This window comes from Podarcis erhardii (assembly GCF_964252035.2).
Source record: "Podarcis erhardii genome assembly, chromosome: 5".
In the NCBI taxonomy this organism is placed as follows: domain Eukaryota; kingdom Metazoa; phylum Chordata; class Lepidosauria; order Squamata; family Lacertidae; genus Podarcis; species Podarcis erhardii.
Genome location: NC_138509.1, coordinates 9,961,107 through 9,976,583, shown reverse-complemented (window position 1 = coordinate 9,976,583; position 15,477 = coordinate 9,961,107). Strand labels below are relative to the sequence as shown.

Below are 15,477 nucleotides of genomic sequence, written 5' to 3'. Positions count from 1 at the left end.
CAAGATTTAACCCCAGCCTCTTGTGCATCAGAATACAAGTGATGTCAGCTGATGGGCAAGTGGGCGTAGTTTTGGGAAAATGGGTCTTGTGGGGCAACTTGGACTCCCTGTTGGGCCAAGACTAATTCATGAGACTGAAGTTCCCCCCATCCCCACTCCAAGGAAATGCAGCTCTTTCTGAGAAAAAAAAACCTGTTCTATTCCTGATAGATGTGCTTTGCATTTTTAAAAAGTCATTCACCAAGATAATCAAAATTTTCAGCTGTCTTCTGAATTTTCAGCACCTTGCTTCTGAAGACATTCATGAACTGAACACTCAGTATAGAATTATGTGCCACTTCTCAACTTATGCAGCACAGATAGGCAGCCCTACTCCACACTCAGCTGCCCTCAGGCTGGTTAGATAGCTATGTTTTAGCCATTCCCCCTCCTGATCAGCGTCCTGAATAAATCAGCCTTACCCAGAGTGTTGGGGGGCGGGGAGAGAGAAAGGGGACCCACTTTGGAAAATAAAACAGCAAAAAATGCTACCAGAAAAGAGTAAGAAAAAAGTATACACCCACACTACGTAGAATAGAAGCATAACCACCCGACCCCATCCCTCTCACCATTCCCCTCCCTCTTTCTTTTTCCCTTTCTTTCTTTCTTTCTTTTTCTTCTATCTAAACTAATTCATGAACCAAGAACCTGTACATTGACCGCTAATAATGAAACACATGTTGTAGATATTTCCCCACATTTATTATCCTTTTTTTGTGATACACAAATGACATGAGAAAACTTGGTATACTTGTTTGTATAACTTTATTCTTGTTTATAAAACCCAATCATAATTTTTTAAAAAAAACTAAGAAAAAAGTATCCAAAGCAAAATAAACTATTTATAAGTGCAATATCCATAAACATTTTCGCAGTCTTTTTTTTTTGTTACCAGGCCCTCCTTCTCCTACAATAAATACATATTTTGATTTTAAATGTTCATTTTCATTTTATATATTATTTCCTTTATATAAGCTCTTCAACTCTTTTGTCATTACAAGGCCTTTTATTAATATCATTTAAAAGAGAATTTACACAGTATGGTGCTGCCTGCTGTGTTGACCCTACCACTCTCCCTCCTGCGAAGGTGCACTTCAGTGTGCTGTAGTGGTTAAGAGTGGTGGACTTGTAATCTGGGGAACCGGGTTCGCGTCTCCGCTCCTCCACATGCAGCTGCTGGGTGACCTTGGGCTGGTCACACTTCTCTGAAGTCTCTCAGCCCCACTCACCTCACAGAGTGTTTCTTGTGGGGGAGGAAGGGAAAGGAGAATGTTAGCCGCTTTGAGACTCCTTAAAGGGAGTGAAAGGCGGGATATCAAATCCAAACTCTTCTTCTTCTGCACTCGCCCGGCCGTGGGTCAGGTGTGCTTGTGGTGAATGGGAACAAACTCAGCCAATGCATTTTCCGAACTGGCAGTGTAAGTGAGGAGCGAACAGTGAGCTTTCTGCTGAACACAAGCCTTTCACTCTGCTGATTTTCATGCTCAGATCTTGCACCCAGCACCTCAGTAGTCTTGAGCTTTCTTTCAACAGTCTTGCACTAGTGCTCTGCCCTCAGCGGCCACTGTCCTTTCCATGTGCCCATAGATATTTTTTTCTCCTTTTTTTGCAGGTGGAATGGGGGAGGGTTTAACTTCAAAAAACCAAGAATTATTGTTTATTTCAGTGTCCACTCATGCTCTCTCCACTGGGCCCATTTTGCAAGTCTGCAGATCCCCAGGCAGGAATTAACTTTATTGTTGTTGTTGTTGTTGTTTAGTCATTTAGTCGTGTCCGACTCTTCGTAACCCCATGGACCAGAGCACGCCAGGCACTCCTGTCTTCCACTGCCTCCTGCAGTTTGGTCAAACACATGCTGGTAGCTTCAAGAACACTGTCCAACCATCTCGTCCTCTGCCGTCCCCTTCTCCTTGTGCCCTCCATCTTTCCCAACATCAGGGTCTTTTTTATTTTTATTTTTTTTATTATTATTATTATTATTATTATTATTATTATTATTATTATTATTATTATACCACCCTATAAGCGGAGGTCTTAGGGCGGTTCACAGAACATAGTTGTTCCTCTTTAGGAGTTATTAACAAATTTACATGCAAATTATTACAAAGGCTGCCTACAAGAAAAATGAAGAGCTCTGACAACCATCATGAACAAGAGCATTTAAAATGGTACACAAGTAATACATTTCTCGTTCATGTGATGCTAGTCCATAAGGCATGACTCTCCCGTGAAATGAAAATTGTGAGCAAGGCTGACCTCATCCACAAAACCTAGACAATGACTGTGTGATCATGTGCCCCCAAGGGCCAAGGCATACTTTTAAAAGGAAGCTGTTTCAGCAAAACCTTATGCCCCCAGTTACAGCCACAGAGAATGTTTCTGGCAAACCGCTGCAAAGCACTTGTATTCTCAGTTAGTCACAAGTGTGCTGACTACAGAAGAACACCTTCTCACCTAAAGACAACTGGACAATTGCCAAATCACAGGAATGAACTTACACATTCAGATTGACACAAAAGCTGCTCAAGGGGAGTTTGTCCTTTGTCTAGAGTGGTGTTAGAATATCTAGAATATCTAGAGTGGTGTTAGAATATATACAAACCACAAGTCTTCTGTTTAAAATGAGAACAGAACAGTTATCAATATAAGCACAGACAAAATTATGTGTACAATTCATGTTCATTGTAAAATGTATTAGATTATGCAAGTTGATACTAAGTAAACTAGTCCAATAAAATGCTTTCCTCTATAGAGTGGCAGTACTGGCAAAGGTCCTTGCAGTTTTGCCATTCACGGCAACTCAGTTTAGTGCATAGTTAAACTGGTTTGCAAACTTTTCGTGTTTTCTTTGATCCATTTGATTCATCGCTTTCACCACCCGCTTCATGGCTGTTCTGTAAGAAGAAAACAAGACAAGATGAAAAGGAGAGAACGAAACTGAGGTTACGCACAAATGTGAGCAGCATTTATGAACATGTGAGCAAATATAAGGAAGTGGGATGTGATTAATTGCTAATCAAACCTCCACAACGCTGCGCTGATGACGAAGCAGAGCAAATTTATAATCTTAATTAAATTAGCTACAGAAATAAGTTTTAATTTAGCAATGGGCTCATTAAGAGAAATAAACAAAGCAAAGTCCTTCACTGTAATGATCGCACACCACACCTTTTATGGCCACATTCATTTTACACAATTGATTTGGTGAAATTTTAAACACCTAAGTGGGAATATACGGAACATGTACCTCTAGGGGGCAATGTTTATGATTTTCTGCAGTAAGCAGAAAGCATTTTGCACATTAAAAAGGAATTAACCAGAGCAATATAAACAAACAGCAACTATTTGGAAACTATCAAATTAGTTTAATGGGGCCCCTAAACCACAAAGTCTTAACAACAGGCACTGTGCATGCATGCGTCCATTCAATTCATCCCACAAACCTGCAAATAGCTGTTTTTAACAGAACTCAAAGCATCTGCATAAAATCATTTCTGGAAACAAATTTTGTTTCACCCCCCCCCCCGCCCCAAAGCATAAACTGAGTTGCTCAGATCAGAGGGAAGGGCTTTAGCAGCCCTGAGCCCGACTCCGGCCAGGGTACAAATAAAAAATTATTATTTATTATTATTATTATTCTACAGACCACACAAAGGGATCTCAATCCATTTCAATAAACTGAAGCCACTGACTCTTATTTCCATACTTATTCTATATGTGTTAAACTACACAAATTACAGACCGGGTGTGGTCTAGCGGTTAAGAGGGACAAAAATCCCACTCTGTCCTAAAGCTCACTTGATGAACTTGGGCAAATCACACTCTCTCAAATTGACTTCACAAAACTCCTGCCTCCTACATTTCTTGTGTTTTTTCCAAGTATAGGCTCGAGGATAAAAATTACTGTATATATGTCAACCCTTCACCAAGTCAGATTTAGAATTTCTGGAAATCTCTGTTTTTGAGACAGGTGCCTAGTTTTCCTACTTGCCTGAAACAGGATGCCCCTAAAGTTTAGCTTCTCCAATCTGCAAATAAGGGAACTGAGACAAATTTTCTATGAACCTGTATTGTAATATTCCAGCACAACCATCGCCTCCAGTTGCAAGATGACTGGCAGCTGTATGGGCATAGACACCATATGCCCATGTGTGCTGTTCACATGCATATTGGCTGAATTCTCACACCCAACTAACTGATGGTACTAACATCAGCCAGTCAATCTGCAGATGCCCCAAACCTTGCAGACTTCGTTATTCATAGAATCACAGAACTGTAGAGTTTGAAGTGATCCCGAGGGTGATCTAGTCCAATCCCCTGCAATGCAGGAATCTCAACTAAAGCATCACTGATAGATGGCCATCCAGCCTCTGCTTAAAAACCTCCCTGTTAGATACCACCAGCTACTGAGCTTGCCATCACATTTCCTGGAAACTAGGACAACAATGGAGATAGCTTTGGGCATGTTTTTGCTTTTGCTTTAAACCTTTTAAAGTTGTCTAAGGGCAAAGGAGACATGGAGCAAATACAACAGATTAAAAGAGGTGGCCCTTTAAGCGAAACTCCTCTGGCTTGAGGAGTTTACAGGAGGCATTGCTATAAAAGAACGACAACTATGTGGTCATGGTTTTGGAGCGGGAATGATATTTAATTGGCAGGAGAAAAGTGAGTCTTTAGCACGGCACAATGGCCTTGGCACTTTCATGTCATGTAGGTTTTACATTAGCAGCACTAGCTTGTGAGATACTGTAAATGAAATGAGATCCCACTCTGATGATCTGTGTGCAATTTCACTTAACTTTATTGGCAGACTAGAGCCTGGGTTTATCACCTGTACATTTCAAGTAATTTGGGACTGTTATATAAAGCCAAGGTTATCATCTTGTTTAGTGCTGCAAACTATGAAACCTATTAAAACATGACAGATTGAATTCCCACGCCTGGCACTAACACACATTCAAAATCATTAGCACGAAGCACAGTAAACTAAAAACAACTTTTAAAATTTATTTTCTAAAGCTGATGTGAAATTCTGCTTATTAGAACTTTATGGCTTATTGACTCCTCAAAATAAGACCAGATAATACAAGATTGTCATGGACAATGTGTTGTTCTGCGAGGAGAAGAAAAGCAAGGCGAGTTTTCATTACTCATAACAACCATTACATCAAGACAAGGAAAGCAACACCATTTTAAAATAATGAACATCCCTCAAAACTGGCTCATTCGGGCTTTTGAGGTTATATAATATTGTAAACACTAGTATGTTTGTTGCAAACAAAAAGTGTTTTGCTTCTCGATTTAATAGCATTTGTTTTGCTCCACTTGGATTGATCACACTTGCTGTTGTTCTGTCACACGGAGGTTGGCTTCAAACAGTCACTGTGGCACAGCTGGCACATGCACTGGTTGCAACATGCAACTAAGGCAGATCTGTACGTCTGGGAATGAAGCTTTCATGTCACCAGCCCACATTTGTGGTAGTGGCTGGCACAGCTGTGGAATGAGCTGTGGCTACTCAGGCACAGACCCACAGCCACAGGGATGTCATTTCAAGTCACAGACACTGTGGATGTCTGTATTATTTGAAAACAGCCGCTGTTTACATATTGGTGCTACTTTAATGTTTGTTGCGCTGGACTCCTTTTAGGAATAAGAGCGGGATAAATAATAATAATAAGATCCTGAAACATTAGCAATACATTTTGAATGTATGAATAAATTGTGTTAAAACATCAGGTCAGACAAATGATACATTGTGCATCAGAGCTTCGTTGCAGAAAATGCAATGCCAGATTCCTTGAACAAGAGTGAGCTGGAGAAGAGGGAAATCCCATTTGAGAAAATGTCTGGTGTGCACTGCTCATGCAACTAGATTTTTCACACATAACTGACCCAATTCAAAGGGTATAAAAAGTTTCCTAACTTTTTTACTCTGAAGAAAGATGGGTAGAATGCCTTTCCTTACTCCAACTCATGTGCAGAGCACTCGGTTCTTGGCTTTGGCCTGTGAATTCCCAAAATATAGGGAAGAAGCAAGAATGGGAAGAAATGGGAAATGAGCAAAGTCCCAACTAAAGAAGAATGGCAATTCAAACTGATGGAATATGCACAGCTTGCAGACCTATAATATAGAATAAGAGAACAAGAAGAACAGATGTTTAAAGAAGATTGGAAAATGTTTGCTGAATATATGGAGGGAAATATTTGAAAACGTGGGCAGCATTAAGATGAAATTCAACAGTGTAAATAAGTTTTGATAGATGTAATAATGGAATACTGAATGGTTTAGTTTATATAAAATAAGCAGGGATTTATGTTATGCAAAATGAAGCATGGAAAGGGGTCACTGATATTTTAAGGTTGTTTAAATGAATATTCTAAAATATAAAACAGAAAATTTAGTAAAAATTATAGAAAACAAAACAAAAAAGGAGAAAGAATTCTTGTTTAGTGACAGACACAAAGCATATATTTTCTGCACAAACATGCTACAGTTTCAGACTTGTTGCTGCCTATTTCTTGGGACCAGATTTCTAAATGATCAGCACCCAGGCACTAAGCAGGTAGTTGCCCTTGTGTATAGTCAGATTTGTAGAGGGGTTCAACATACTGGCTTGCACAGGATTACAGTTTTGAATTGGGAGCGCTTAGCTATTTCGTAAGCATGGATTCCTGTGATCTAAAGAACAGACTCCTCACACAAAGAATCAATCTATACAACCAGCAAAGCTGTTAGCTGACCAGTTTGGGAATAAGGAAGAGAGGGTGGAATCCAACCCTAACACTTAATAGCTCTGTTGGGTATAAATGAAAATAGAAATATGAGCATGTGCCATATTATTCTTAATATCACTTATGCTCCATCCCATTTTCCTTTAAAAAAGTAGCATGTTTTATGTAATCAACACATGCTATTGTATTTGTTATGTATCATATGCAATCGAATATCAGATGTATGCATAAGCTGCTACTTTCTTCTGTAACATTGTCAAGGAAACCCAGCACTTCCACTGTCTTTTGTAGTAGAAATAATGCTTGATAAAAATGTGTATTAAAAACAGATATCCATTACTTTAAGGCAAACACAATGCACAGAGATATGGAATACAAACAATGTGCAATAAAGTCCAATCACTACTGTTCAAATGATGACAATGATGTTACCAGTAACATACTTAATAGGGACAGCACAAAAACTAGCTGTTCTTATGTAGCAATATTCTATGAATCAACACAGATAATTTTGAAATAAATCTTATTGTTAACAGTTTTAATACTGTGTGTAACTTCATATTTTTGACTCAAGTGACATAATTTCAGATTTCCAGCAACAGCGTTTCTGGTACCAAAACCTATATTTTCCTTGAGCTTGTATATAAAAGGCAGCCTCTAAAGAAGTAAGGCAATGTTCCTGCATTGCAGGGGGTGTGGACTAGGTGACCCTTGGTGTCCCTTCCAATTCTATGATAAAAACAAAACTAAATTAGCAGAGCAACAAACAAGATAGGCATTATAAGCAAAGTAGCCTCTTACTTATCAAAAACTTTCTTTTCCAGGCGGGAGCGAGAAGTGTTTGCCTGCTGCTTCAGGTCTGTAAGGTTTGCATATTTCTTTTTCTTCCCTTTCTTTTTCCCTCCTTTTCCACTGTACCGAGAGGATCCAAGATCAGCCCCAGTGGCTTCTTCAACTTCTCTCATGAACTCTGGGTCTTGCCACTCTAGACAAAGGCAAAAACACCAACAAGCGTTTTATTGCTGAATTTTCAGAATGCCAGAACCGAATTAAAAATGGAGGCCGAGTCAGAAAAAAATCAAACCATTCCACACTGAAGAGATATCATCTAGAGCAGCTTCCCTCAACTTGTTGCCCTCCAGGTGTTTTTGGTGAATGATTTCCATCAGCGCAGCTGGTGTGAGCTGCATCCCAAACATCTGGAGGGCACCAGGTTGGGGAGCGCTGATGAACCTTTGCGTTAAGCGCAAATGGAGCTCTAGAAAAATTCCAAGGCAAGAAGCCTAGAAGGGCAAAATTAAAGCACTCACTTGCAGCAGACGAATGACACAGTTTACTTTTTTTGAAGTAAAGGAATACAAAGCAGAACAATTCAGATACGGGAACTATTAATCCAAGATTAACAAAAACTAAACAGTTTATCTCCCAGTAAATAAGAAGGCAGCACAGACACACAGTTTAGGAACCCTGTGAATGGAGCGATTGTTTAAACACAACAAAAAAACGCTGGCGTTCAGTAGAGATGAAATGAGCATTTGAGTAAAATGAAGGAGCAATTTAAAAGCCTTTGAGAAAAATCGATAGCGTGCCAGGAAGAGCAGCCTTTTTGAGCACTGATGGGCCCCTAAAGCTCTTCATACATTGTTACTGGTTTAGCAGCAGGGAAAAGAAAATTACACAGTTTGCAAGGGGTAGGGCGGAATCAATACTGTAGTTAGTAAAGAGATACTATTTCACATCTGACTGGCCAGGGGCTGCCTTCACTACCTTGTCCTGATACCTGTTTGTTAACAAGTCACTAAGGGTTGGAAAACCAGATATTCTTCAGGGCTGACACAAAAAATAGGCACTTAATTTGCTCCTCTGTGTGAACTATTGTAAAAGGATGAACACTGCAGATTAGCAGGTCAGCCTAATCCCTCATGATTCGTCGTTTCAGGAGAGCCTGAAGCTGCGAGGACACTTGGGCTAGGATGTAATATTTTTAAAGAGTCAAGAAACAGAAATCAAGGCTTCATCACTATTAGACTGCAGCATGAGAATCGCTCAACCTTTTGCTTTCAGTTACCTGGAGGGGAAGATATAAAGGGCACAAGAGGGGCCTCAGAATGCTTCGCCTTTTACTTTGCCTCACGTCCCAGCTCTCTATTTCTAGTACTGCAAACATGGTAGATGCCATTATTTTCAGGGGACCCAGATTGTGAAAAAAGGCGATACGCTTTCTGAACCCTTGAGGCCAGTCTCCATTTGAGGGAGGGTCAGGTGTCTTAACAGGTGAAGCAGAGCCAACTGATTCTATTTTCCTAGACATTCTCCTCCCTTGCAAAGACACCAAGGACCACGTAGAACAATTGCTGCCTTATTCTTGCCAAACCATCCCTTTAATTGGCCCAATTGCACTGGCTGCCAATTAGTTTCAGGGGCCCAATTCCAAGCGTTGGTTTTGACCGATAAAGCCTCAAGGGGCTCATGACCGCAAAACTTCAAGGACTGCCACTCAATCAATCGACGTATGAACTGACCTGGCCCCTGAGATCCATCTTCAGAGGCCCTTCTTTGTGTGCCCTCGCCACAAAGAGGTCCGGAGGGTGGCAATACGATGATGGGCCTTTTTTTGCAGCGGCTCCACATTTGTGAAATTCTCTCCCCAGGGAGGCTTGCCTGGCCCCTTCCTTACACACCTTCAGGAACCAGGCGAAAACATTCCTCTTCAACCGGGCCTTGGGCTGACTAACATCCTATATCCTTCTAAATGTGTTTGTCGGAGGGGTTTGATTTTGTTCTTGCTTTTATAATGCATTTTGGGTTTTTATCTTTACTCTCAGCTTTTCATGTGTGCTAAAACTCAGTCTAAGTTTTTGGTTTTTTTTTAAAGTTAACCACATCAGTTAATAAACATGGATACATATGACATAATTTTATTGCTTTAGCTAAATAAATTGTTTAAACTGTTACTAAGGAAATGGTTGTTTTTTCTCCTTCCAATAAAGTACAGCAGAAAAGTTGTCCAAATATAAACAGTTAACTTATTAAACCTCACAATAATTTCATAATTATCTGTCTATGTATTTCTAATGGTATAAGCAAATCAGTAATTTTTGATATAACTGTAAAAACTGCTCTGAAAATTTATTATTCCAAAAATGAAACTATCATCTGGTTGTAAATATTAAGATTATAGAGCAAGAATGAATCTTTCTGTAAAAAAAAATAAAAAATTATTTAAATCAAGTCTTACTGACTAGTGATTTAAATCCAGTCTTACTGACTAGTGATTTAAATCAATTTGATTTAAATCAAATCCACCCTGCTGGGTAGCGAAGGTTTCCTGCTAGGTTTGGGGGTGTGACCAAGCTCTCTGAAGAGAGCTCTCTTGCGCACCTGGACCAAACAGGATTGATCTCCTGCAATATCACTCAGTGGGAAGAGGGAAGAGAACCTGCTTTGTGCTTGAAGCAGTTTGCAAGTGTTTTTGGAAACAGCTTGTATTTCTCCTTGAAGTGACTGGGTGGCCAGAGGCAGGGGGGTGCTGAGGGAGAAGCGTGAGCTGCTTCAAGCTGTGCTTTTGCTAAGGAGCATGTGTTAAATCCTGCTGGGAACAAGGTGTACAAGCCAATGCAGGATTAAACCCTCTCCTCCCGCCCATCAGCTAACACAGGCATAGGCAAACTCAGCCCTCCAGATGTTTTGGGACTACAACTCCCTTGATCCCTGGCTAACAGGACCAGTGGTCAGGGATGATGGGAATTGTAGTCCCAAAAAAATATCTGGAGGGCCAAGTTTGAGGATGCCTGAGCTAATGTCACTAGCGATGAGAAGTTGGGTGTGGTTTGGGGGAAATGGCCTCATGGGCCAAACTAGACCTTCTGGCAGGCCAAGACTGGCATTTGTGTTGCAAGGCCTCAGGCACAGGGACCTTTTCAGTTGTGCTACTGAGGATCTGATAATTTAGCTTCTTTCTTCTTCCAATTATGACTTTGACTGTAGCTATACTTAGGCTATGAAGTGTAGGAATGTAACATTTCACCCGAAATTAATTTGTTGACGTTTGTGCACTATTATCTGAAAGCAGCAAAATAGTCATTTCCTTTGGAATTTAGAAAATGGCTTATGCTACACAAAATACAGAGCTTTCATTTATGAAAAGCATTTTTGGTACATCCAAAATGCTGTCAAAAAAGGTATTAGTAAAGATGACTTGTCCTTTCTAGCACCAGGAATAATCTATTTTTTCTCTAAATTTCCACCAAGGATAAATTCATGTTTTAATTTATAAATTAATATTGTCTGGCTTCTTCTCCTCACTCCCCATGGTTATAGTCATATTCAAAGGTAACTTTGCACATATTTTAAACTCAATAATCACAGATTTCATTAAACATACAAACCTGGTTGCTTTTCTTTTTTCTCAAACTGCTGCTTTGCTTCTCTCTCTCTGTCTTCTTGATCAATAGGAGTCCCGGAATCATCCCGGGGGATTATTTTTCCGTGAAATGGGCACTTCAGAAAGAAACAATGATATTTGTGCTGTTACACACACATTCTCTCTCTCTATATATATATTTATAACAAGTTAGGCCTGATTAGGAACATTTTTTGTAGCTTATGGATAGAACAGAGAAGCTACAAGTGGGTTTATTTTAGATACATGGCTGTGCTGACTGATTCATATCATTCTGGATATGGGAATATCCCAACAGCAGGTGGTCATGAAATCCAGGGAACTTTACTCTGCTATCACTGGAACCACAGTTCACCTCAGTTCTGAAAACTCCTATTTGTAGTTCCCTGAAATGTTTATTTGAGCCAAGGTTTGGTACAAATTCTCCGCACTCAACATACATGTAATGCACTCCAAGCTTTTTTATCCACCTGCAAATTCCCAATATACAAAAACCACTGAGAAAGTGATAGTGAAATGAAAGATGTTTTTTTAAGTATCTTTAGAAGATAGAGAGGTAGCTTTGAGAGATATGAATTTGTGGATTCACTTAATCACCTTCCTTCCTTCCTTCCTTCCTTCCTTCCTTCCTTCCTTTTTCTTTCTTTCTTTCTTTCTTTCTTTCTTTCTTTCTTTCTTTCTTTCTCTTACTCAAATGTGCATTTTCTTTGTATGGAGTATGTTGCCTGCCTTAACACAAAGTACTTTCTGCTTGAAAATGTAAGAATGGTCTTAGTGGATCAGGCCAAATATCCAACCTACAACCTATAAATGTGTCTGTTCCTTCTGGGGAAAAAATCTGGTCATCCCGACTTGAAAGGCTAGCCTAAAGCATTTGCTCTACAAAGAAAGGCCTTAAATTATTTGTGTTCTTAGTTTTGGGGTGGGGGAAAGGATGTTTAAAATGAGATTATACTGCAATGAACATCAATGTGGAAAATCTGAATACAAACTATTATCACAGTAAATGTGCAATCATGTGCATGCCTACTCAGAAGAAAGTTCAACCAAGTTCAATAGGATTTAGTCCCAGGCAAACAAGTACAGGATTGCAGCTGTAGTCTTTAAGAAGTGATCAGACCCTTCATTGTTTTGCTGCTGCAGAGCATAGCTATCCTCCCAGAATAGTTTTTTATTTTAAAAAACTACAGTGGTGCCCCGCAAGACGAATGCCTCGCAAGACGGAAAACTCGCTAGACGAAAGAGTTTTCCGTTTTGGAGGTGCTTCGCAAAACGAATTTCCTATGGGCTTGCTTCGCAAGACGAAAATGTCTTGCGAGTTCCTGCGGGTTTTTTCCCCTACCCCCCCCTTTTTCTAAGCCGCTAAGCCACTTATCCGCTTATCCGCTAAGCGGATAAGCAGCTAAAAGCCGCTAAACCGCTAATAGCGCTAATCCGCTAAACCGTCAATGGGCTTGCTTCGCAAGACGAAAAAACCACTAGACGAAGAGACTCGCAGAACGGATTCTTTTCGTCTTGCGAGGCACCACTGTACCTTGCTTTTCCTTCTGCAAGAATGCTAAAAGTACCTATTTTAAAAAAACAAAAACCCCACAAAACCTACACTCATCAACAAAATGCAACCCCAAACTCCAAGATTAAAACAACTAATGGAATTCCTTCACTTTTTCAGAGCAGTAGAACTTGAGGTCATTCCCTCTTTTAGGAAAACAGAGAAGCATTTCTTCAAACAGTTCTTTTATGGCTGGATTTAAGTTTAATATACCAAATTGAGGACTTGAAATTCTTCATATTCAAAGTCCATTTTGGCATTTTCAGTGATCTTACACCACAAATCTTATGGTCAGAAATATCCTGAGTAGACATTATACTGGTACTGAATTATTCAGCATCAAACTGTTAAAACGCTGTGCCCAGGCCCCAGTCCTTTCCATTCTGCAAGTCTAATTTTGCTCCATGTTGGTGTGTCAGCAACAAGATTATTTTCCATCATTTAATCATGAAATACAAAGGCAGGCTTTTAGAGAAAGGAGAAAGGAGATCTATTTTTCGCTCTATAAGACGCACCAGACCATAAGACACACCTAGTTTTTGGAGGAGGAAAAGAAGAAAAAAAATATCCCAGAAGCCAGAACAGCAAGAGGGATCACTGCGCAGCGAAAGAAGCAATCCCTCTTGCTGTTCTGGCTTCTGGGATAGCTGCGCAGCCTGCATTCGCCCCCATAAGACGCACACACATTTCCCCTTACTTTTTAGGAGGGAAAAAGTGAGTATTATAGAGCAAAATATATAGTAATTCAATTCCAAGTAATGTAACAGATGTACTATGTGGGGCTCCAAGCAGAACACACAGGACTTCATTTTGGATTACATTCAATTCTTCCCTTCTAGAGTTTCCCTCAAACTGCTGCCTCATATCTCTGGCCAAGCACATTACAGTATTAATATTTTAAAGAAATGGCAAAATAGGATCAAGTGGAATGCTCTAGAGGTGTTATTAAGCACCCACCTTAAATCTATCCTGCCTTTCACAAAGTCCTCCATTAGGCATTGGTGCCCGGCATTTGTGTTTCACTGGCTCAAACTTGCCAGCAAATGTTATACATCTGCTCTTCAGCATCTCTGCAACTTCTTTGTTTTCCACTTCCTCTTCCATTTCGCTGGGTGCCCAGAAGCGATGCTGAGAAGAACATCTAGAAAACAGAACAGTTACGTCAGTGTTTTGTCATGAATATAAACATAAATTCTAGAGAGACATTTTAACACCTTCTCCTGATATATGACATATGCTTTTAAAATATCTAAACACTGCTTGGGCTACATGCCCAAATTCCTAAACAACTCTGATTTTTTAAAATATTGAATATATTTAATTCAGCTGCAAACAAAAAATATATATAATGAAACTACTATCTCAAGAGGATTGCAAGTTATTCACTTCTCCATAAGCAGCTTCATCACATATTTTGTAAGGTCAATTTATCATTTTGTGTTTTTGCATTGTAAATGGCCTTGTGATCTTTGGATGAAGCGTGGCATATAAATTAAATAAAATGAATTCTAGAAATGGATCAGGTTATGTCAGAAACGCTGTCTGTCATCAGACGGCTCATAAAATTTGCAAGTGTGCAGAAAGTTTTTACATTTCAAGGTTACAGTAAAAATGAGCAGATAAGGCTTGATGCGTCACAATTTAAGAGAGGATTTTTTTTTTTTACATATTTTAAAAGAAAACGTGCAGTATATTTACTTAATAATCTTCCCAGAACCTGGTTGCTCTTGGCCCCAGTAGAAAAGATCTAACCCAAACGGTACGACCGGGGCCTTGGCTTTTTCTTCTTCAGACTTATTGTTGGGTGCCGCTGGTTCAGAATTTCTAGATTTGTAGGATAAAATACAAATGATGAAGAGACATCAGTTACTATGCAGAACGACAAGAAACATTCAACAATTGGCATCCACTTCACTTTAAACCTACTTCAACTTTTAGCAGGTCAAAATGCTGTGAAAAGCAAATACTTTACTATGACAAGGAATTAGCAATTCACGAGAAGATGTGCATAACTATTAGATGATTTTCCAAGGTACTTGAACAAGAAAGGCTAAGAGCAATACAACACAAACCAAGCAAGAACCGCGATGCTGATTAAATACTGCCTTTGTCTTTAGAAGTCTAAAACAGTATTATACCACTTTAAGCAGCCATGAGTTCCTCCAAAGAGTTATGGGAACTGTAGTTTGGGCTGGGAGTTGTTCCGAGACTCCTACTCCCCTCATGGAGCTACAATGCCCAGAGTTCCTTGGAAAGAAACTGAGATATGAAAGCTAGCTGAATGGCACCTTAAACCTGGGTTATGGGCACAACAATGGAATGTCAAGGTCTTGTCCAAGTCTTGTCCAAATGAAGAGAACAAAAAGGAACATAACCTTTGGCAAAAAGAAAAGTGGAAGCAGACAGTAAAGGTAAAGGGACCCCTGACATTAGGTCCAGTCGTGGCCGACTCTGGGGTTGCGGCGCTCATCTCCCTTTACTGGCCGAGGGAGCCGGTGTACAGCTTCTGGGTTATGTGACCAGCATGGCTAAGCCGCTTCTGGCGAACCAGAGCAGTGCATGGAAACGCCGTTTACCTTCCCGCTGGAGCAGTACCTATTTATCTACTTGCACTTTGACGTGCTTTCGAACTGCTAGGTTGGCAGGAGCAGGGACCGAGCAATGGGAGCTCACCCCGTCGCGGGATTTGAACCGCTGACCTTCTGATCGGCAAGTCCTAGGCTCTGTGGTTTAACCCACAGAACCACCC

The 15,477-nt window shown here is 40.1% G+C and overlaps 1 protein-coding gene across 2 annotated transcripts in view; it reads right to left on the bottom strand.

Annotated features, from left to right (window-relative positions):
• Window positions 1–2,611: 2,611 nt before the first annotated feature.
• The window catches only part of UVSSA (UV stimulated scaffold protein A), a 50,756-nt gene continuing 37,890 nt past the window's right edge, over window positions 2,612–15,477 (bottom strand). Inside the window, exons 9-13 of one of the 2 annotated variants that reach the window (XM_081864292.1) lie at window positions 14,427–14,552; window positions 13,686–13,869; window positions 11,163–11,274; window positions 7,576–7,759; window positions 2,612–2,933 (exon numbers count right to left, since the gene is read on the bottom strand). In XM_081864292.1, coding sequence (XP_081720418.1) covers window positions 2,840–2,933; window positions 7,576–7,759; window positions 11,163–11,274; window positions 13,686–13,869; window positions 14,427–14,552 — 700 coding nt within the window. In that variant the 3' untranslated portion in view covers window positions 2,612–2,839. Of the gene's footprint in view, window positions 2,934–7,575; window positions 7,760–11,162; window positions 11,275–13,685; window positions 13,870–14,426; window positions 14,555–15,477 lie in introns of both variants that reach the window. The other variant, XM_081864293.1, reaches the window with a different exon arrangement.